Source organism: Cupressus sempervirens, chromosome 3 (genome assembly GCF_028749045.1).
Source record: "Cupressus sempervirens isolate cs-2001-9-10 chromosome 3, ASM2874904v1, whole genome shotgun sequence".
Lineage (NCBI taxonomy): Eukaryota > Viridiplantae > Streptophyta > Pinopsida > Cupressales > Cupressaceae > Cupressus > Cupressus sempervirens.
This window is the reverse complement of record NC_143120.1, coordinates 892,526,215-892,550,692: the sequence shown is the minus strand read 5'-3', so window position 1 is coordinate 892,550,692 and position 24,478 is coordinate 892,526,215. Positions and strand designations below refer to the sequence as shown.

At 35.9% G+C, this 24,478-nt stretch overlaps 1 protein-coding gene across 4 annotated transcripts in view; it reads left to right on the top strand.

Annotated features, from left to right (window-relative positions):
- Positions 1-24,478, top strand: part of LOC149569670 (putative serine/threonine-protein kinase SIS8) — a 311,948-nt gene that overhangs the window by 169,554 nt on the left and 117,916 nt on the right. For all 4 annotated transcript variants that reach the window (XR_016362787.1, XM_089822389.1, XM_089822391.1 and 1 more), the window contains exon 8: positions 19,278-19,410. Coding sequence is in view for 3 of the 4 variants with exons in the window: in XM_089822389.1 (XP_089678515.1) it covers positions 19,278-19,410 (133 nt within the window). In the remaining variant the exon portion in view is untranslated. The remainder of the gene's footprint in view (positions 1-19,277; positions 19,411-24,478) is intronic.

Genomic DNA, 24,478 nt, shown 5'->3' with positions numbered 1-24,478 from the left:
GCGGTTTTCATTTTGTTGTGGGATTGTGTGGGGACAAACAATTTTAGGGAGTGAGGACTGTAATGTCCCTGTTTTTAGCAGTTCTCTTCAGTTGGCTAAATCAATTTACCATTGCAAGCCTCGTGAGCTGACAATGGGATTTGAGGGTCTCAATTGTGAACTTGCTATTTTTAGTAAGTTTATTTTGGCAGTTGCGATAATTGGTGGTGCAGTTGGTGACGCTGGTAGTTGGTCATCACTTGCATCTAATGGAGTTATTTATTGACAAGGTTTATATTTATTAATTAATTAATGACACTATTATTATTAAGGCACTTCATTTGATTTGATAGTATAACATGAAACTGTGAAGATGAAGCTGCTTAAGTGAAAAGATTGAAGAAGAAGCTAAGTGCCATCTGGTGTTATAAATATGAGCCCATTGTGAGAGTAAAGGCATCCAATTGCTTATTGCTTTTTATTTGTCTTTTGTGTGAGTTTCTGAGTTTCTGATTCTCAATCCACAGCTGAGGTATAGTGGCATTGATCTGAGTGCAATCTGAATATTGATTTCTTCTTTTATTGTGTTGATTGTAACTGAGAAGAATTGAGTACTGACAATTACTTTGAAATGTGTTAGAGATATCTGTTGCGAAATCGACCATCATTAGGGTTTGTTTATCACTGGAAAATTGGCGATCATCATAATTGCATGGTGGCATCTGTTATTATTGATTGTCATCTCTATGTGGATGGCTAGCAACTCTGCTATTGGACGTTGCAACTTACTGTGTGAATCTTATTAAAATAAGAACAATGAAATACTTCTTGGAGAACTTAAGACCTATGTTCTCTCGACAATTTCCATATAAATATTGTGTTCTTGATTAACATAAGACTCTGAATAATATATACTTCTGCAGTCTTATCAACAATCCAGATGTAATAAGGATTAGCTTTACGCTCTGCACATGCCAGCCATGAATTTGTCTGTGTTTCTTAGGTTTTTTGTTTCTACTAATGTCCCTGTCCAAAACAGCAAGATAGCCTGAGACAAAGCAATCAAGTTCTTAAGATTCATCTTTCGTCTATGAGGTGAGCGTCTTTCTTTAGGTATAGCAAACACTAATAGTCTTTATTCTTTACCATTTTCTTTTATAATTTAACACACATTTATGTCCTTAATTTAAAATGACACTCTCTTTAAGAATTAGGTTACATGCTCCTATCTTTAGTCACTAAGTATTTCAGGCATCTTTGCTGCATTCGAGTAGCATAATTCTGACTTTTTGAGGTGATTGAATAATAACTCCTTTATTGCAAAATAATAGCATTATAAACTAAAATAAGAATATTAAGCATACAGCAGCAAAACACACCTGAACTCTTAGCAATCCTAGTGGAAGAGAGTTAGCACAATTCGTTGAAATGGAAAGAATATTTTCCAGCTCGTTGACAACAGACTCTTTTTTCACAAGTTGCAGCTCTTAAAAATTTCCTCTTCTTTGTTTCTGAAGAGCAAAGTATATTAGACAACACAATCTCATAAGACTCTCTGCCTGCCAAAATTTCTGTCGTACTGTCTTCTTTGTGTTCTTTCCAGGTGGAAGCCATTTCGTGTTTCCTCTGAATTTCTGAACTAAGCGTGGTTTCATAAAGTGATCTGAACAAAATAGACTTACACCAGCTTAAGCGGACTGAACAGGAAATTCTGACATGAGATAAGGGAACTTCTTCTTAGTCTTTTTCCTTTATTGATTAAAAACCCATTCATATTCATTTCTTCGAAATACAAAACACACCAGAGAGAAAGTTACGTGCTTACATGGTATTCAGTGTTCACAACACAAAAAACTGCAAAACATTCTGCTTTCCTCTGCTCAGAAACCCATGGTTGTCTTTTCTACAAGATTTTTATTTTTATTTTATAATGCGAATTTGTGAGCAAAAATGAACTTATACAGAGTTATTTGTTTATATTGTAAATGTAATACCTCTGGTAATAGTGAAACAGGATAGTATCAACTCAAGAAACAGATAGAAATCTATTCTTAGATGTCTTGCCCAAAGTTTTAGGTCCACAACAAAAGTTTCCCTTGTTGGTAAAACTAGTTGTTAACATTTATTAGTGTGTCGGAAGGGATGGGTAGTTTTGATTGGTCGTGATGATGAGTAGTCGCAGCCCTTCAACACTTATATATGGCATGCATATGTCTGAGAGACATAATTGTTACATTGAAGTAGTGTTGACATTGTGAGTCTGATACAGATATGGCTGTAAGCATTTTCTAATATTTCTAAAGAAGGCTTGACGAGTCCTTTGACAATTATGTTATATTGCATTACACCTGTTACTGTTCACTCTTGTGTGTATTAATTTGCTACCCGAAGGGGCAAACATTTGGCACTATTTCCTATAAAGGATTGGGGAGTGATAAATCACAACATATGGTGAAGGACGCATAATGGGACAACTGATAAACAAGGGTAGTAGCCGCAATGAAAATGACACATTCCAAGAGTTATTTGTAGGGTAAGGCCATCGATATCTTATTTCATGTCACTATTGCAAGCATTGATAGAAACTCACGTGCGGAGAGAAGTTCCATAGGATCAAATCCCTGAGTGTAGTGTGGCATCCTCTCAGAGTAAGCCCTACAGTTGCTTGGTTGATAATCAAGCTCCCATGTCTATTGGCACAAACCTTTTTCGCCCTGCAAAACTCATGAGAGGAAATTAATAGAGATAATAGTTGCTAACAGATTCTCTGAAGGTTTGAAGAAAATAGGCGAAGGGAGACAAAAGAGAGATACAAGAGCAAAAGAAGACAAGGAAACCGTTCATAGAGGAGTAAGTAATGCCAAATCCTCTCAATAAAGACAAAAGTCGCAAGGAGCATATGGATGAGTTTGAAGCCATTCAGAGGGCCTTAAGACTAGAATAATGAGTGAAGTGAATTAGAAGAATGAGGAGATTTACCAAGGGTTGGTCAGAGGGAAGGTTGCCCTAGGGTAACCAAGGAGGTGCCACAACATGTGAACAAGTTGGAGATGCATCATATTGTATGAAAGATGGATCCCATACTAACGGTGAACAAGTAAATGATGACAGACTACTAGAAGAAACTAGAAACTAGTTGGAAAACCTAACTCTCACATTGAAGGTGGAGGCAAGAAAGACTCAAGGAGGAGAAGTGGACAAGAAAAAAGGTCTAAGCGATACTAGTGGAACCACAAGTATCAGAGGGACACAGAGACAATAGTCGGAGCAACTTATTCGACTCTAATACATCCAATTTGGGAACATAAACCACACTATTGGCAACCAAAATTGTTGTGATGTTCTATAAGAAAACATTGTCCAAATCTATAGGTGACGGGAAGGAAGACCTTGTGTGATTCTATAGAATGTTGAAAACTATTTGATTCGCCAATGGACTAGTAAGAATGGGCCAAACAATTGCCAATTAAGTTGCACAGAGTGGCCATAGATTGGTACTCCGACATTGAAAAAACTAATATCTCCATGTGGATAGACTTGAAAAAGGAATTCTAGATTTAATTTTGATTGCTGTGAGATGATAATGGGATTGTGGTAGAAATATATTGTACCAAGTAAACAAAAGATAAGATTGTCAAGCGTATGGTTAGCGGTTAAAGGAATTGTTGGAAAAAAATGGATAGCCAACCAATTGATGTCTTGGAGAAACAATGGTTTATAGAAGGGTTGGATACTCTCTGAAGAAGAAGATGAAGATTGTTCCCTTGACATTGTACACAGATGCGTACAATAGGGCAATGGACTTGGAGAGAGAAAACTAATCTACCACGAAAATAAAGCACAAGTCATTTGATGATGTGATTCCTTTGGCCAAAGCAACGATGAGGAATTCAACAAGAAGGTTGAAGTCAGAGAAGGAAATGTTGAGAATGATATGAGACTTCAAATAAATGAAGGGTAGTGTGAGTTGAAATGAGAGCTGTGAATTGTGGTGTACCAAATGGAAGGAGGAGGGCGAGGCCAAGTGTTCATGCCCAAAGAAAATGCTCTATGACATTTTCCAAATTTTGGGACATCCACCAAGGAATGCCCACATAATATAAAAACTTGTGGCCAATAAGTGTCGTTCACACAAGCCATCCCCATCTACAACAGTGGCCAACTCTTGGCCAACACTTAGCCAACTAACACCACAACATCATCTAGTGGCTGCTAGAACAACCAATATGGGGAAAGAAATAATAATAATTACAACCGGAGCTACATCAGGTATGTTGCAAAATGATTACCAATGGTCTAGTGTCGTGCATGCAATCAATGGGGAAATTTTTCCCATGACTGCTTGAGGGAGGAAACACAACTTTTTGCAGACGATAATGTCTGGGGGACTATGAGGATGCTAGTTTTTTGAAGTCTGGCTTAAACTTGTTGAGCATTGAGAAGGAGGATGCAGAGGAAGAGGTGTTGGCAGTCACTGATGCATAGGCAAAGAAGGCCACATACCCAAATGTTGAGTAACATGGACCAGTTTCTGCAAATGTAATTATATTGCCATTGTTATATATATATTCCAAATGCAGATTTCGATCTCAAATGAATGAGAGATGTCTCTCATGAAGAGACATGTCTCTAAGGTTTAATCATCATTTAATTAATATATTTAATAACAATAATTTGTATAATACGTACATATATGTATATACATGTATAATGTTTATATGTATTATATATACTGTAATATATATTATATACTATAATATATAATAATATATATTTATATTGTTATTACATGAATATGTATATATAGGAAATGATGATTTACCAATACCAATAATGTATATCAAATCAATCCGACTGAAGCTACAACTTTAACACTCCCTCTTAGCTAGGGAGGATTTGTAGAACAAATTCTGTCCTTAAGTATATGAAGAGATATCATCTCAGTATGATATTCAATTCACTATAAGGCTAAAATTCTCAACACTTCTTTAGCAAAAAAGAATTTAAGTAATTATAATATAAGATTTGAACACCAGTTTAAGTGTGGTCTATGATATATTTAAGTTATGGTGTCTGGCAAAATCTGGCTTGAAGAATCATAACAATTGATTTTCATGGTGTCCAGCAAAATTTGGCTTGAAGAACCATGATGAGTTGATTATCAAGGTTTCCGGCAAAATCCGGCCTGAAGAACCATGATAAGTTGGTTATCAAGGTGCCTGACAAAATCCAGCCTGACGAACCATGATGAGTTGATTATCAAGGTATTTGGCCAAATCTGGCCTGAAGAACCATGATAAGTTGGTTATCAAGGTGTCCAACAAAATCCGGCCCGAAGAACCATGATAACACTTGCTCGAACACATTTTGGTGTTAGGAGATAGATCAACTATTGATAAAGTCGTCACCTTACAATAGTTAGCTTCTGGTTGATACTTCCAACACTCTAGTGCAACAACTTAATGAAGTCTGTCATGATTACAAATCTACCATTTATAAGATCGGTACCTTAGAATAGTTACTTTCTATTTATATATGTCAATGAAAGATTGTTACCTTTCATTACATATTATATGTGAAATAGTAACCACCATGAACCAAGCCAGAGGGTGGTACAAAGGCTTTCACCTCAATTCTATCTCATAGAGAAGAATACATTACAATAAATTTACTTAGAACTTCTCCTCATAGAGAAGATATCATTTACAAAAGATTGCACCTCAAAAATTCTCCCTTTGAACAATGATCCTGGGAAGTCAGGTCTAGTAGTTACTCCATTAGAGACTCTTCCCCAAGGTTTCTTGTCAGAATCTAATATCTAATTTTCTGGTGATAATTCATCACTTCCTCATGATATACATAGGAGTAGGCCCATAAAAATCGTCTAGTCACACACATGTTTTTCTAGACTCCCTCTAAGTATCAATTTTCTAAGCTCTTGTGTTGCTTTAGAAGAAGTGTCATATTTTTTGTTAATGTAGAAGAATCTCACAATCTCAATCATCAAAGATGTTTGCTTCAAGAGCATCATTTTATCCATCTTGATCATCGGGGTCTTTGGAGCTCCTATCATTGGATTGAGTCTGCACAATATTAGGTTGCATATGTAAAGTACCAACCTTCTTTTCCTGTAAGGATATCCTCAAACATAAGGGAAAAGATTAAGTCAAATATCCCTTATAGTATATATAGAATTACAAATAAGAGAGAGACTACAAAGAGTAGATAAATGTAAAGGATAAGAATACTTATTTGCACATGAAGATTCATAAATTGTCTTTTTAGATTATTTGAGAATGGAATAACTCCCCTCTAAATAAGGTTCAAGTGGGAATGAAACATTGACTATTATTCCCCCTACAATGTAAAATTTCCACTCATTCTTATATTGTTAAACAATTTTGTATCAAATATGACAACTCCTTTCTAAGTTCCAACTTGCTCTTTTCGTACATTGAAGGTGCAAACATTCATTTAGTTTAATAGTAGAAGTGAACATGTCCTTCCATTTTCTCAAATTCATCTACAATACGCCAATATCTTGATTGAGTATGATTGTGCCACATGTATGAATCTACAACTCATACGTCGAGTTTCATTCATCGAAGAGACTCATAAATGGTTCAAATGAATTCTTAAAAACTTCATTAACGTCTCACAACAACTCAAATTTCCTTTGTTCACGTAAAGTTATTTGTTTGATCTTTTAATTAAACCTATATTACGCACATCTTGCAATCTATGTATTCCAAATTTATATCATTAATGAATCTATCACAACATGGTTTACTTCCTCTTAATCAATAAGACCGAGTTTATTGAAGGTTAACTAAATAACATCCTCAGTCTTCTCCTTCTCTTTCAAGGTTGCCTCTAATAACATGTCAAGCTCCCTCTGAATTTCAATCAATCTCGCTTTTCCTAGAAGAACATTCTCGGAGGAAAAGATCAGGGTACAAGGATCTTAAAATAATAAGAGAGACTAATATAATATTCAAGAATAATAAATAATTCTGCATAATAATATAAGACCATTCCAATAAAATAAAAATAAAAATATATTTTGAACATATATGCGTATATTCAATCTACTATGTATATACTTAATCCATATTTTCAACATATCATATGGTTGTTAAAAAGTAATATTTAATATTCATTTAATATTTGTTACATATATTCACACTATTCCTTTTACAATATAAATAATCAATCAAAATGGAATATACTCACATAGTGAATCTCCTTATATTTAACAAACATAATATCAAATTATTAAATATTATTTAAATTCAATTGCCACATATATTCTCAATTATAATATCTCATATGATATTTATTAAACATAAAAGAATATAAAATCATCATTACCATTAAAGCATACCTTATTACATACCTTAATTTTCTCAGTATCCGAAGTCATAGCGGTGGGTGTAATGACTCCCTCCCTTGCTATTGGTCAATACCTTTATTGACGTTTGAAGGGAATGCCCCCTTAAAATTATTATTGTCTACTACTTTGTATGCATGTGGCCATATATTGGACTCGTGTTGTATTGGTTGGTCTTCTAGTTCGTGGTGACATGCGTGAGGTCTTCGCCATGTTGTGAGTCGATGCGATGATTCAATATGTCCTGCTACGTTCTTAAACATGGTTCTCCCTTTCTTATTCTCTTTTTCTCCATGTAGGAGTAAATGGGGTGGCCCAATATTAAATAAAAACGGTTCTATTTCCTTGATCGAGATTAACAACCTTTGATCTAGTGTTTTTCCGTGGTCAAACACATCTGACTTATGGCAGATATCTAGGCATTTCAAGCACAAAACAATATTGTGGGACATCTTGGGCAATACTTTTGCACCAAGATTGTCCACAAGATTTCCCATAATTTTTTGTTTTTTGGTAAAGATTGTCCATATTTTATCTGAGAGAAGAATCGGGGGATTGACCTTGGGTGTTCACCATCACCAGCTGATCATCTTCTCAACCAACAAGTGTAGTTGCTAGCATTCAATTTAATAACTTCTGTTGTGAGATCCCATACTCAAGAACTTCTCTCATTTGCATGGAAAATTGTTCGAAAAGAATCCATTGTTTCACTGCAATTTTTGGTGTATGGAAAACAGGGACAATTTGATTGCTACCATCATCTTGTGGAAGTGGTTGTACGTCTCTCTAGGTAACATCAACTGAGTCGATATCCAACTGGTACATGAATTACTGTTCTATAACTGGTGATTTCCCCTCCACCATGTTTTGTCCACTAAGACTGGGGCAGCATGACCTGGTGTGAGAGGAGGACCACACTGTATATAAGCAACATATATCCAATGATAGTTTGTAACAATAGCCAACTCTTGGGATAGAGTTAGTGCTCAACCACACTGAAAGTTCACACAACCTCCGATAAGTAGATGCATCTAACAATATAAACATTGGTGGCATTTTAAGTTCTTTAATCTGACCAACCATGTCTCCCCAAATTCCTCGTCATTTAAAGGAACACTTGTATCATCTTTATCGTCAGATTCTATTTTGTTTAGTTGACGATTCCATTGAATAACCAACTAGAGAGCGAGAAGACAGGTTGAATAGAACATTTGGTTTTATGCTTCTGCCATGGAAGCTTGGATGCCCTTGTAGCCTTTCCGATCTTGCCTTGATCACAAAACAAGATGGCCTAGTTTCCTTCTCTTTCTTGAAATTTCCATCTGTAATTAGGCTTTGATACCATGTTGAGTAACATGGACCGGTTTCTGTGAATGTAATTATATTGCCATTGTTATAGATATGTTCCAAATGCAGAGTTGGATCTCTAAGGTTTAATCATGATTTAGTTACTATATTTAATAATAATAATTTGTATAATATATATATTTGTATGTAAATATATATATTTATAATGTATATATGTATTATATAATATAAGATATATATATATATATATATATATTATTACTACATGAATATGTATATATAGGAAATGATGATTTACCACTAACAATAATGTATATTGAATCAATCCAACTGAAGCTACAACTTTAACACCAAATACCTTGTATGAAGAAGTAGAGAGTAATGGATGCCAAGGCCAACTTCACAAAATAAATGATGGTTAAAAGGAGGGAAACACATGAAATAGCAAGCACTTCACTTCAAACAGAAGCAGAGCAACTAAGTCTTGGTTACACTTACAGACCTCAAAACTATACCACAATAAGGCATAGCTTTTCTACACACCGTATCGATCCCAAGTTCTATGACACACCATGCAAACCTTATAGAGGATTTCATTGACCCTTAGAAAGACCACATGTTGCCAGTGGTTAATTAGTGGTAGACATCCTGTGGTGGTGAAGAAGGGTATTCTCAACACCATCCTAATGGACAACGTCGTGGATAGAGGGTTTGGCATCAATGTGTTTCTCGAGGACACATGGAAGAAGTTGGGACAACCAACACTAAGGCCGTCAACTTTTCACCTATTGGATGGGAACCAACACGGCATCCAATCGATTGGTACATTGATGACACGAAGTGGAATGGTTGTTACTCAACCATTTTTTCTTAGACTTCGTGGTAATACCACTGAGGAAGAAGTGATACGATGCGATCTGCGAGAGAGGGTGGCTAGTTCTAGCAAAAGTGAATGACAATTAGAAAAGGAGCATCCTATTGATGCAAAAAGACAAGAGAAAGGTCATGATTGATCGCAAAATATTAATGGTGAGCGAGGATTTGGCATTCTTGTTGGTGTCTAAGCATGAAGGAGGTACAGATGGGAGAGATTAGGGGAAGTAGAGTATGGAACCTAATGACGAAGGTATGCTGGAATTGGAGGGCTACTCAGAGGACGATCTAGATTTAGTAAATGGATCCTTATATTTGCAAATGGAAGACTACAAATTGTTTTATTGTAACATGCTGCACGTAGATAAAGGGGCAGAGGACTTGTTTGCACTAAGGTACGAAGAGCATATCGAAGGGGAGGCTTGAGTGAACAAAACACCGAGACACTAGTTTGACAAGGAGAAACCAATTCGGTACGAGGAGAAAATTCGACAGACATTTTGGTTAGGGATGACTGAAACACAGTCTTAAAGGTTGCAACGTTCACAATCTTTATGGAATATAAAGATTTGTTTTCCTAGAAGTATAAAGATTTGAAGGGAGAACCTTTGGAGTTCTATGCACCATGTCGTGTTGGTCCTTCGAGCCATACCGGTACGAAAGAGACTTTATGAAATGAGCAAGAACTATGTAGCACGAGTCAATGAAGAGATAAGACACATGCTTGATGTAGGTATCATTTTAGAGTGCAGACAAGTGAATGGCTGTCTCCCATAATCATATCATTGAAGGAGGTGAACCAAATTTGCATTTGTAGATTTTAGATGCTTTAATGTAGTCACTATTAAAACCCTCTTTCCAATTCCCTTTGTGGACAACATACTCGAAGAGGTGGCAGGAGATGAAATCTAATCATTTATGGGTGGACTTTTAGGGTACAATCATATATCCATCATTGAGAAGGATAATTTGAAGATGACATTTGTGGTAGAGGATGATGTTTACACCTATAATAGGATGCAGTTTAGACTTTGAAATGTGTTGACGACATTCTAGAGCATAATCCTACATATGTTTGAAAAAATGTCCATAGGAATTTCATGGCCTTCTTGGATGACTGATCTATCTACAATGCATAGGACACATACTTTGTAGCTCTTCGAGAGTGCACGGAGTTATGCAGAGGAGTGAGATTGGTACTTATCCCTTAGAAATAGAGATTCATGGTGTCACAGGGGAAGTTTCTAGGGCTTATTGTGTGTAAGGTAGGGTTGAAGACAAAAGCTGACAAAGTACTAGTGATTATGGAGATGGAAGCTCGAATGAACATTAGAGGGGTAAAGTCATTCCTTGGGAACGTCGAGTACTATAGTAGGTTTATAAAGATTTTTTCCCAAGTATCGTACCCATTGGATAAGTTGACATGTAAGGGAAAGTCGTACATCCAGGGGATGATGCATGAGGAATCTTTTCAAGAATTAAAGATGAGGATGGTGGGTGCACCAATCCTAGCATACTCTAACTAGGACAAAGAGTTTCACAAACATAAATGCATCCAACTTTGCAATTGGAACCAACTTGGCATAGGTGGGCGATCATGGTTTGGACCAGTTTGTCGTCTTTACTAGCAAGTTGCTATCTAAGGTGAAGAAGAACTACAACGCAATAGAAAGGGAAGCCCTCAAAATGGTGTATTCTATATTGGTGAGTACTTGTCTATATCCCAGTTCTTGAGGGATGTGCCTCCTAGAGAGAGAAGGAAGTTGATGCTTAGAAGTAGAACGTTCTAATTGATTAATGGGCTATTCTACAAGTTGGGGCTGGAACATGTATTTCATAGGTGTGTTATCGAAAACGAGGTCAAAACAACGTTCTTATAACAACACATAAAGGCCTAATAGGTGGCAACATGAGACCGAACACGACAACAATAAAGGTGTTTTTTGTAGGTTTGTGGTGGCCTACACCGTACGTCTGTAGGCCAAACTAAACATTAACATTGGTGTCCAATAAGCATTGCTTGGTAGTCAATGACTTTAGAGTTTTGGTTGTTTATTAGCCTAAATATCACCCTTGGAAAGTACTGCATACTAAATTAGTGATGTGGTGATAAGATTTTATTCTATAATTATCACCTTTCACTTGCCACATTGTCACCAATTCCTTTTATTTTGCTAAAAGCACTAGCATTATAGTGTATGGTGATAACCTTATGGGGTGTGCATTTATTCATTTAAAGTTGAAACTTAAAATTAAGTAAAGTTTATCATTGTCCATAGCCATATGGCCTTCATCTAGACATTCTATGAAATAAGCGTTGAATACTTTACTACTCCAAGGTAACCTAGGATAATTGCATTGACTTTGTCTTTGGTCTCGGAGGATATCTTGGTGACCCAAGCCCAACGGGTTCCCTTTATGAGGGAAGCGTGCTTAACTACAAAGTTTCCCCCATTGCTAAACACTCTCTGCTTGCAATCCCATTTGCAAAACCTTCACCAAGTGTTGTGCCTTCTGAACCATTCATTAGCAAGCCCCTTAAGCTCATCTATTGATAATTAGGAGATATTTTATCACAACAAATCAAATTTTGATATTGCTATTAGGATTTAATTGTGTAGCTTTTTGACTCAAACTCATTGACTCATGTTTCATGAGTAGTGATTCACATGAATCCATCTCCCATGACAATAAATGGAACACTTAATACTCATTAGATCTAGGTGATGCTCATGGAATTGAAGCACCGAGACTTCCTTGGAGGTCACCCATCCCAATACTACACCAGCTTGAGTGCGCTTGATGACATAATTTTCTCCATGGTTAAACCCACTCACCTTGCAACCCCATTTGCAAAACCTTCATCAAGTGTTGTGCCTTATGAACCATTCATTAGAAAGCCCCTAAGTTCATCAATTGAGAAGTAGGAGATACTTTTCCAGAACAAGTCAAATTGTGATGCTGCTATCAGGATTTAACGATGTAGCTTTTTGATTCAAACTTATTGACTCATGTTTCATGAGTAGTGATTCACATGAATCCATCTCTCATGACAATAATGGAACACTTAGGACTCATTGGTGTTGAGAATGTAGCTTCATTCAGATTAAAGCATGTAATTCATTATTATGACATTGATATATATTTGTATTTGTGAATTATAATGTCTATATATATCAAAGTAACGTGAATCGAAATCGGATCGGAATCGGCAAGGCCAAATCGAATTGTGAATCGGCAATGAATCGGCGATGAATTGGCAAATTAAAAAAAACTTTTTAAATTTAAAGATTTTAACAATTTAAAACTTATTTCATGCACCCTATATTGAATATAACTTAAACACACAATAACATCATCAAATAGAAGTTAAAACTTAACATACATAAACATGGAAGTTCGGAACATAAAATCCATCACATACGTAACTATGTTATCTAACATGTAAATTGTAGGCTAGTTGAAGTAAATAGAAATCAAATGGTCATAATGATTTAAATCATAGAATGTATGTAACATGATCCATAAGACATCAAATCATAAATGTATGTAAGAATCTAAGATGAAGATCCATGAAAGTTTGAAACATATGTCTATCAATGATTCAGTATCAATATCTGTAAACAAAATATAAAAACAAGGCTCCAGCTCAAGCCTCAGGCTCATAGTCATCATCATCCTCAAGCTCGGCTGCAGCCTCAGCCTCAGCCTCAGCCTCTGAGTATCCAGTCTGCCTAGTAGCAAGGCGTCTATTGTAGGTCCTAGAGGACTACCGAGCCATATCTTCCGCATGTAAGATGGACTCACGAACGTCGCTAGGGCCTGTGCCTGTGCATGCACGTGTGTGTCTACCAATACTTGAAGAACATGCTCTAGCTGCCTCAGCCTCTATATCCACCTGGTCAACCCACGCACGGTCTTCCTCAATGAAGACTGGATCCACAACCTCTGTGAGCCACTTTGATTTTGGATCAATCTCCTCCAAAATGATAGGAGAGGAGTCAGTGCCCAAAATTTGTCTGATCCTAAGACGGAGGTTGTAATGAACAAAGACAAGATCATTCAACTTCTGCAGTGTCAACCTATTTCTCCTCTTCGAATGGATGTGCTCAAACATGGACCAACTGCGCTCACATCCAAAAACTCTGCTTGGCTGACTCAGAATACGAATGCCAAGTTTTTGAAGTTTTGGGGTTGTCGCCCCAAACATTTGTCACCATCTATTTGAAATAAGGGAAAATAGAAACAATTAGTCTCATTTACAAATTACAAGTTAACTTTAAAATTACATAATCAACTTTAAGTTTAGAATCTAGATTCATGAACATTGAATATATTATTTAATTTTTACCTGGCTGTAATGTTGTCTGAGCATTTATGGCCATCCTACTAGAGAAAAGTGGCCTCTCTTTATTGTTGAACTGGTCTAGCTCAACAATCGTAGCAGTGCTATCTTCATCGCTACTCAACCTTTGAATCACTACGTATAAGCCAGTGAGAACCTCCGCATCCGCCTTGAACTCAGGACGGAAACGAAATGCTGGATTCAAATAGTAAGCTGCTGCATGGATGGGTCGATGCAGCTGATTCTGCCATCTCCTATCGATGATGTCCCAAATAGGGCCATACCTCTGCTGCACTCTTGCATATTGGGCTTTGATGGCCTCCTTGGCCTTATCCATGCCCTCATAAATGTAGCCCATAGAGGGCTTCTCCCCATCAGCAGTTCGTAGCAAAGCTACAAGGGGCTCAATGACCTACATATAAAGTAAAACAAAAAATTTGAGTCAAAACTTAAATATAAAATAATATAACTTAAAGTAAAAGTAAAATACTAAATGTTAAATTGCAATAAATTTACCTTAAGGATTTCTCTAGCGGGTTTCCAAAAACCATTCTTATCAAATATGCAATCCACTACATCTATCCCTACAGTGGTCATAGCATAGGAAGAGGAAATCCACTCTCGCCCAACAAACATGCTCCTCAAATCATCCCTTGATGTCAACAAGGGCTGTAGGGTGATGAAATTCGAGACAAACCTCATGATACCTGGGCGAGCTAACTCCTTGCCTTCTGTGTACTTCCTCATTATGCTAAGGACAAATGAATGATTATAAATGAATTTGCATAAGTTTTTTGCCCTTTCCACACATGACTTGACAAACTCAAGTTTGCCAATTTCCTCCAACATGAGGTCAATGCAGTGTTCCGCACAAGGGGACCAAAATATGGTGGGGTGCTTCTCAATCAAAAGTTTACCTACAACAATTTTAAGTCAATTAGAAATTCAAATTTCAAAATTCAAATAAATTTATTTTCATAACTTGAAAAGTTAAAAGTTTACCTGCAGCAACATAACTTGCTGCATTATCCGTCACCACCTGGATCACATTTTGTTCCCCCACCTCTGCTATGACTTCCTCAATAACCTCACATAAGTATGTGTCATTTTTAACATGTGCGGAAGCATCAATGGATTTGATGAACATGGTATATCCTACAAGTAACAAAACAACGAATTATAATATTAAATGGATCATCAACAAATTAGCATTCAACAAATCAAAATTTACAATTATGTATGTAGGAAAGTAGATTGATCAATCGCCTCCACAGGATACGAGAAAATGGAGGAGTGTTCTATTCCTCCTATCTGTCCAACCATCAGTCATGATGGTGCAACCCTTTGCAATCCCCTCCTTTCGGTTCTTCTCGAGCTCAACCTTGATGTCCTCTACCATCTCATCCAAGAGGTATCCGCTCAAGTCAGCCTCAGTTGGGGCTTTGAACCCTGGGCCACAAATAGCAACTGCATCTATCATGTTCTGCCAATAAGGAGCTCTATCACAAATAAAGATTTAGATGTCAAAGGCTCAAATTATAAAACAAGTAGATATAATTAAAGTTTTACTTTTACTGTTAATTTTAACTTTAAAGAAAACAAAGAAAAAAGAATCAATTACTTGGCAGAAATAAATGGAATTTTGCAAAAGTACCAAAATTTGCATATCTCCTTTTTGGCAGCATCATGAATCTCCTTGTTCAAACCCATGCCCTCAAGCGTGGGTTGGGGACCAGGAGTAGTACGGGGCACAAAGTAACTATCCATTTTGTTTTTCTGCACTCTAGGCTGCAATAGGTTGGTGTGGGACTCTGTCTCAGTATGTGACCGACTAGCACTAGCACTAGCACTAGCACTAGCACTAGCACGAGCAAAAGAACTAGGATAAAAAGGAGGCCTAGAGGAACCCTCTCCAACACAACTTACAGATTCGGAAGCTGATGCAGATGTGGATGCGGCTGCGGATGCGGGAACATGGGAGCCAATACCCCTTAACCCTTCAAGTTGCATTTTCCAATTCGCTTGCATTTTCCTATTCGCTTTGTCTATTTCAATTTTTTCTAATGCCATTAAGCAAGTGCGTTTTGCCTTAGGAGTTTGGTGAGTGCAAATTGTAACATCATGTCCAGGTATAGCAGCAATATGGTATTTCAATCTATAAATACCTCCAGAAGTTATTTATTCTTTACAAAACATACATTTTGTTTGATATTTGGTTCTTCCAGGAAACTCTTCGTTATATTTCCAACATTCATCTTTTTTAGCCATTGCGAATTTGCAAAAAATGAAAGCAAAGGCTGCTGCAATAATTTTTTTAATGTAAAATATCAAAGTTTGGAGCTAGAAAAAGCTACAAAACAACAAACCCTAGTTTGCAACTTAGTAAAAATAAAGAACATTCAAGATCTAAACTAAAAATATTGAAAACTACAAAAATTTAACAAAAAATGCATAATACACTAAAACTTTAACAAAAAATGCATAATACACTAGCATGCAAAAAACAAATTGAGCACTTACCTCTTGCAAATGAGTTGAGGAGTGTTGATATTGGCTCCTTAATCCTCCCAATGCAATTGACGGCCTCCCCAAATGGACTGCTGATCTCTTTGGTGCTCTTCCTTCTTGTCGATTAGAAACCTATGGCTTTTTTTTTCTCTTCATCTCTCTCACTTTTGCTCTCTTCTACCCATGCTTAACAAATAGAAGGCCCTTTAGGGTTATAACAAAGAGAATAGGTCAAAAAGAAAGTAAAAAAAACAAGTTATTTTTAAAAAATTTACAACTTAATACTTTTCTGGCCATGGGCAATTTCTTGGCCATTTTTTGGATGAGTCGCCGATAATAGCGATTTAGGCGATTCACGCTATAAAATTGGGTGTGGTGATTCCCGACTCCAAAAAAATCGCCCACCTTGAATCTTATCGCTGAATCACCGATTCACATAATTTTGGAGCGATTCTCGTTACTATGATATATATAGATAGATAGATAGATAGATACAAATACTCTTATACATATTGAATAGAAAAGATTAATAATAACATTTTCTTAAGAGAAGAGTGATTGACATTTTTACTACCGATTATCGGGTGTCATCTATTTCCATGATATCGTATTAACAATGCATGATAGTCATGATCTAAGTAACTAGCCAATTAGTAATGTATTGGTGCTTTGGCATTAGTTAATGTGGTTAAGTCCACAAAGGGCTATGACTCTCTGACCCACTTGCAATATATACAGTTATACACAACAGTCATTTGATATACTATTTCAATATTAGTCAAGGTAATTCACATACTGTTGAATGAGAGATTAATAACATATTCATCTTACAGTTAACAGATATATTGACAGTCACAGTACATATATTATATGGGTCAAAGTCTGAGATATATATATATATGATATAAGTCTGATCATATGCTTATATTTATTATTCTTCAAGGAATAATATCAATATACAAATCTATGGTAAGTTTATTATCTGAGACAATCTGAAATTAAAAGACTATGAAAGTTCTCTCTATTACCGATCCATATTCCTTTACAATTGGATCTAGGTGATCCTCACAAGGGTGAAGCTCCAGGAATAAGGCTTTCTAATGAATGGTTCATAAGGTACAACACTTGGTGAAGGTTTTGGAAATGGGGTTGCAAGCAGAGTGGGTTTAACCATGGAGGAAACTCTGTGGCTAAACACGCTCAAGCTGGAGTTGTGCTGGGATGGGTGACCTCCCTGGAAGTCCCGATGCTTCACCTCTGTGAGCATCGCCTAGATCCAATAAGTGATTAGTGTTCCATTTATTGTCATGAGAGATTGATTCAGTTGAATGATTACTCATGAAACATGAGTCAATGAGTTTGACTCAAGAAACTACATAGTTAAATTCTGATAGCAATGTCACAAATTGACTTGCTGTGGAAAAATATCTCCTACTTATCAATCGATGAGCTTAAGGGGATTTCTAATGAAATGGTTTATAAGGCACAACACTTAGTGAAGGTTTTGCAAATGGGGTTGCAAGTAGAGTGGGTTTAACCATGGAGGAAACTCTGTGGTTAAGTGTGCTCAAGTTGGAGTAGTACTAGGATGGGTGACTTGCTAAACTGCCTATTTTATATTTACTTCTGTTACTGCTGCTTTCAGATTCTTTTTTTGACTATCATAGTAAAATATAGCATGTATGCTGGTGATATACTTTTCCTACTCGTAGCATAAGAGGGATCTGTTCACCTTTGATTTAGAAGTAGAGATTATTCCATCCATCTCCTCTAGAATTCTTGTAGATCAATTGAAATCTTTCTGGAAATCAACTGATAGCTATGTATGGTGCAAATATTCTTCCCTGTTTATGCTCTTTTTCCTCTTTATGAAGTTAGCTTTGGTCATTTAATTTTGTTTATCAATCTCTTCAGAGCAGCTCATTACTGCCTTTTTCTCTCCCTTGTCTCCTCCACTGGGTTTGAAAAGGTCTTCCAATACTTCTCATTCCAGATTGGTTAGACACTGCACCAGTGTCTCTAGGCAGCGACAGTCCTACAACGGTTCTACACGGCATTCTAAGACTTTGGATCGTTTACTGGTTTACGCCTCTATTATTGTTTTCTGTGACAAGGAAGGACCCTTAATCCTTACCTTGTCTTCTCTCTTCTCTTGTTTTGTTTCTTGCTTTTGTTTCCTCTCAGCCACCGTTTGGTGCTTCTGCTTTGGCCGGCTAGCCTTGTTGGTTTTTTGTGGACACTAATATTATTATCTTATCTCATATATTGTTACCTTTAATATTAATTCTTTAAAATCATTTTGCTTGTTATTATTGTTGTCTAGATATCTGATTTCTATTATTGGATAATATTTTAGCTTACTCGACTTGCTCTTGATAATGATAGAACATACCAGTGGAAGAAATTTATTACCATTAAATTTCATCTCAATATTTGCTTTCTGTCATGTATAATCTCAGGCTGTATGGTTGTGGTGAGTCAAACAATCAGCTAATTAATTTACACAAGTTTTGTTTTTCCTCCAAAAGTTGAATTTTTAATGGGAATGTCTTCATTAGCATTTTTAATATGGCAGCTGACGTTGTCCTCTCTTTTTATGATTTATTGCCTGTGCTTAAGAAATTATATAGCATGATAATTAATTGTATCAACACTTATTTGGCTAAGATGCCTTTTTGGGTTATCAGCTTATTATTGTTCCTAATGATAATTATTGTTTTGCCATGTGATAGAAAAATACCTATTAGTCAAAAAATCCTTCGTAAAGTGAGAATTATGCTCCTACTTTTGCAAAATTTTATCCGTATGCTTTAAATCTGCTACGTTACATTTCCATTTTTGATTCAAGTTTTTCTGCTGAATCTTGTTTTATAGAGTTGTTTGTGCAATGAATGAAGCAGTCAAGAGGGAGAGGTGCCATGCTAAGGGGTTGCAACATGTGAATAGAGATAAAGGTATCTGTAATGTGCAAAATAACGAAGACGTCCAATACAGTGAATCTGAAAATGTAAATCTCTTTCCTCCTAGAGGGTAAATGATGTTGAATGCATTTATCTGTAAAGAAAATAACCTGGGATTATACCATAGTTTCTGGAACATGTCCTTCTAAACATATAAATCAATTGCTTTTCTTAAAGTACTTTCTTTTAGTTTTTTACCTGCTTTCAACAATGCCTTGGTAGTGTTTGTTTCTTTTCGCAAGTATTCTTACAAACAAAGTGAGAAGTTTGACCACAGCCTAACCTGGGATTATACAATAGATGTCCTTCTAAACATATAAATCAATTGCTTTTCTTAAAGTACTTTCTTTTAGTTTTTTACCTGCTTTCAACAATGCCTGGGTAGTGTTTCTTTTTGCAAGTATTTTAACAAACAAAGTGAGAAGTCTGACCACAGCCTAACCTGTGATTATACAATATATGTCCTTCTAAACATATAAATCAATTGCTTTTCTTAAAGTACTTTCTTTTAGTTTTTTTACCTGCTTTCAACATTGCCTGGGTAGTGTTTCTTTTCGCAAGTATTTTTACAAACAAAGTGAGAAGTTTGACCACAGCCTTGTCCATTATATCTCACAATTCTAATTATTTCGCGAATATTTGCTCCTCACATAATTTCTGAATGTCTATCATATATTTTTTTAACTTGCATGTTGATATTTAAAAACATAAATCTTTATTTAATACATTTTATCCACACTTCATTCACATGATTCGAGAAGTACTTGCCACTAACTCCGCCATGTTTTCTTTTGGCATTATACCTCTGTAAATGTTGGTCCTCTCTCTTTTGTCAGCTATCACTTTATTTGGCATTTCTTCGATTGTTGGCATTCTTGTTAAGTATGCAATGTTTTTCTTTGTCATCAGTTCTCTCATGGTTGGGTCTTTTGCATTTTGATAGGTATTGCCATTGATTTTATTTCGATTAAAGTCATCACTGATCTTGGTTTGGCTATGTCATCCAAAACATCTTTCTCATTGGGTACTCTAATTTCTCCACTGGTTCTCACAACATTTATTTTAATCCTCTTTCCCTGTCTTTTGGACCTTTTGAAAGTCACATATTCTCTACGCTCTTCCTTATGATGGTTGTTAGCCAATTCTTGTGAACATTTGAATTCAGAGACCATCAATTCCTTTGACCTTACATCTCTCTCTCTCCCCCCCTGCTATCTTCTTAGATAGTTTTGATTGGTGTTAAGTATTAGTGCCATTTTTCCTTTATCACTTCTCTAGGGTTCTACAAAACAGTAACAGCAGAGCTAAAAATGAGATAGATTGACTATAAATCCTGACATATTAATTACTTGACTTAGCAATCTCTTGGTTAGCTGAATTATGTATATGGTTTAATGAAAAGTATTTTCATTTATGGGTAGATCATTGAGCAAACTGAGTTTTTCTACCTATGGATGCCACGAAATATCCAGCTTAAAGGACCAGAAATACTAATTTGAGAGCAATGCCATCAATGTTGCCCACATGTACAAGTTTAAAATTTGTGAGCAATTGTTAGAGAAGGTTGGTTTCTATCTAATCCATAAACTAATTTAAAGCTTGCAGAGAAATGAATTAAGAGGAAGCATAAGAATGGAGGAAGATAAGGGTTGAACAAAAAAAGATGTGATTTGCTAAATTCTAGTGATCAATTACATTTCCCTTGATTGATTGATCCCAAATATAATGACCACAGTTTTTGCCGTTCAATTTTTGATAGGGTTGCACAGGTTTCGTGGGGAGTACTTGTAGGTTACTTGGCAATTCTGACATTGTGACTCCTGCCTGAAATAAAAAGCATGCATTAAACACTACAAAAATGCTTTTTAGTAGGCTTTATAAGGTGGTGTTTTCCCCTTCAAAATAGTCTGATAATGGTATCTGCCATGAAGTTTTACATTTTGCATAAAATTTATATTTTTATCCAAAAATTTAATTATTTTTTAAGTTCAGTTTTTGCCAATTTATTACAAAGCTGTGAATTTTATGTCTATTGAGTCGGAGTTGAGTTTGAGTTTGTGAAGTATGACAATTACTGTTGTCAGACCTGGCTAAACTTGTTTCCAGTAGAGGGCCATGAATAGGTAGAGTCACAAATTATTGTAGTTGAAGCTAGTTTAGTAGCTTCTAGTTGGGGACCAGGAATGGGTAGCCATTAAACATAAGATAAGAGGTTGATATATGACTTAGACAAAACAACATTTCCATTTATAAGGAGTCAAAAGATCTTTAAATTAGGAATTCCCTATAATTTTACTTTTGTCTAAAATACAGAGAAAATCTCAACCATTCATTGAGTAGGGTAATCTAATGAGTGAAACTAAGTAGCATGCTTACCTAAAAAAGACTTCCCTTTTCCAAAAAACAGAGTTGCCTGAAACTTCTATGTCCCTCCTTGGGCGCACGTATCCCCGTATCCAATTTGGAAACGTATCCGATACTGCCCGGATACATGTCGAATATTGTACCCTTTTCTGCCTGGAAAAACTTGATTTTCCAACCGTGCCAAATACCATGGGATTTGATTAATTTAAAGATTTGACATAAATCTTCCCAAATTTAATTATTAAAAAACTTTAGTAAAGCAAAAAATAATTTAAATAGTATAAACAAACCTTGCACCAAATGAGAAAGACAAATAAAATGATTTTCTATTTCAGCAACCCATTTTTTGGGTTATCATCTAATGCAACTCTACTATGTACAGAAATTGTAAAGTGTTAAATTAACTTATAAATATTTATGTAGCATTTATGTGTCAATATTGCTTTTGATGTAATGAAAATCTCCTATAATAACTTATAAAACTGTGTTAAATATATGTATATGTATTATTTATTAATGTCGTGTCCAGCCATATCTAAATTGGGGGTCTTAAAAAATGGTCGTATCTATACCCAATATCATATCTGTATTTGTATCTGTATCCGTATCCATGCAACTTTGCCAAAAAAATACCGCTTATCACAAAGGAAGGGGTGAAGTGAGACACTATTTTAACTTAATGGAAACCACAAAAAATAATAATAAAAATGCCATGTTATGCTAGATTTTATAAAAGAAGAATTTTGTTAAAATCCAAGGGAAGTGTGATTTCTTGAGGAATCTTCCTTGAGAGCAATAAATCTAATCAATGTAATGTACCCTTCTTAGTTAGTTCAGTCATGGTAGACCATTAGCCTATTTAAGTGGGTGCCTTAGGCTAATGAGTTAAGTTCAGGGAACTTTGGAGACAGTTTATTCAGCAGCTTGGTAGTGTTGGATGTTTATTTGAGCTCCAATGGTTTTGATGGGTGTAATGCTGTTTTTGTAGAGTTGATTTGGTTGAATTCTCAAACACTTACTTTTTTGGTAAGTCAATGTTGGGCATTGATGGGGCCAATTGTTTGGTAACTATTTTTTGTATTGTTAGTGGATACTGTTTCTGGAATTATCTTGATATTTGATATAGTCTAGTGGTTTTAAATAAAATAACAATAAATTACTAATGATTAATGTTAAATTAAAGATATAATTTTATTAATTAAAAAGAACTATATGGCACCCAGTGATAAAGTGAAAATATTTTATATGGGCGAATGGAGCCTTTTTGGACGTGGTCACCACATTGTGAGAAAAAAAATACATTAAAAAAGAAAAGAAAATTAAAAGGCAAAATTCAAAGCATAGCTTTGATGAAGCTATAAAGGCAAACTTGAAGGGTGCATTTCATAGGTTGATGTTGTTCTTGTTTCAGGAGGAGCTTGTTCTTGTGAGGGTTTGTGAGGACACAATACGTTACATGGAACATCTTCCATGTTGGTGAAAGACTCAACCACAAGAATTTCTTGGTGATTTTCATTCAAAAACCACAGTTGAGCAGATTCGAGAGTTTGATATGTCAGTAGTGTCTAGAGCTCATTGCAAATTTGACTGAGGAGGAGATTATGAGAGGACTATTTGCTTGCCCTGCTTTTCCTTGGTTGGCCATGCATCTCTTCTTGCTTGTACGTGTCCAAGAATAACATATGATTCTAGGAGGCCGGTTGACTGAGAATTATGTGTTGTATGCAGTTGTTTGGGCTGACCCTAGGTTTGTGAGTACAAAGATATCATATTATTGGCCCGTAATGTCCCCTTATATGGTTTATTAGGGTTTAAGCTTTAACCTAATTTCATAAATTGCAAGAGACTTCTTTCCATCTACATCTTGTATGCAATTCTTTTGTACAGTGTAATAAAACAATAATGTAATTAAAGATAGATATTATTGGGGTTGGTTAGTCAGGCAGCGAGGGGATGTGTTAGTTGGCCTCCGTAACCAACCGACCACTATTTAAGAACATTGGAACATGAATGATGTACTTGTTGTTTTTTTGTAATGAATAAAGAATCTTGAGTTCCCTCGCCAATTGGTATGCTACTCATTGGTAATAAATGTTTATGTTGATATTGGTAAAGTTGAATTCATGCTATAATACTCTGTCTGGTTACCATTCTACATTTTGGCACCATTGCCTAAGCTTGATCTTGGAGGTCATATATTAGATGGGATGGAGTAATGGGCAGATCATTCCTACCATAGGTACAAGTCACAAATAGTGATAGAGAAGAGTAAGAAATAACAAGGGAATATCAAGTGACATGAGATTTGGTGGTAGCTTGGGAAGTTTCTCTCGATCGGTAGGTACAAAGGGAAACTCGAGAGAGAGTGGTTCCAAAGAGCACGCTATGGGATGGACTTTCAGTTCCACTAGCAATGTTCGATTTTCTTGGGAAAATACCCTGGTTACTAGCAAGAAACTTGGTATGAGTTGAGGAAGAAAGAGTCCAAGTGCAAAGAGAGCAAAGAAGGCGACAAGTACACCAAGAGTTTGCTGAAAGTACATAGGAACTCTAGAAGCGGGATAATCCAAGGAGGACAATGAGGCTATAAAATAATTCATGCCCCTAATTCCAAATAAGAGCCCGAGACAAGTATGAGAAGAAGAAACTAAGGAGGAAACTGCCCTGCAATGGATTTTGCACAATAGGGAATAGGAAGAAAGCCGCCGCCATTTAAGAGGACTTTTTAACCAATCCCAAGGTCCAAACCAA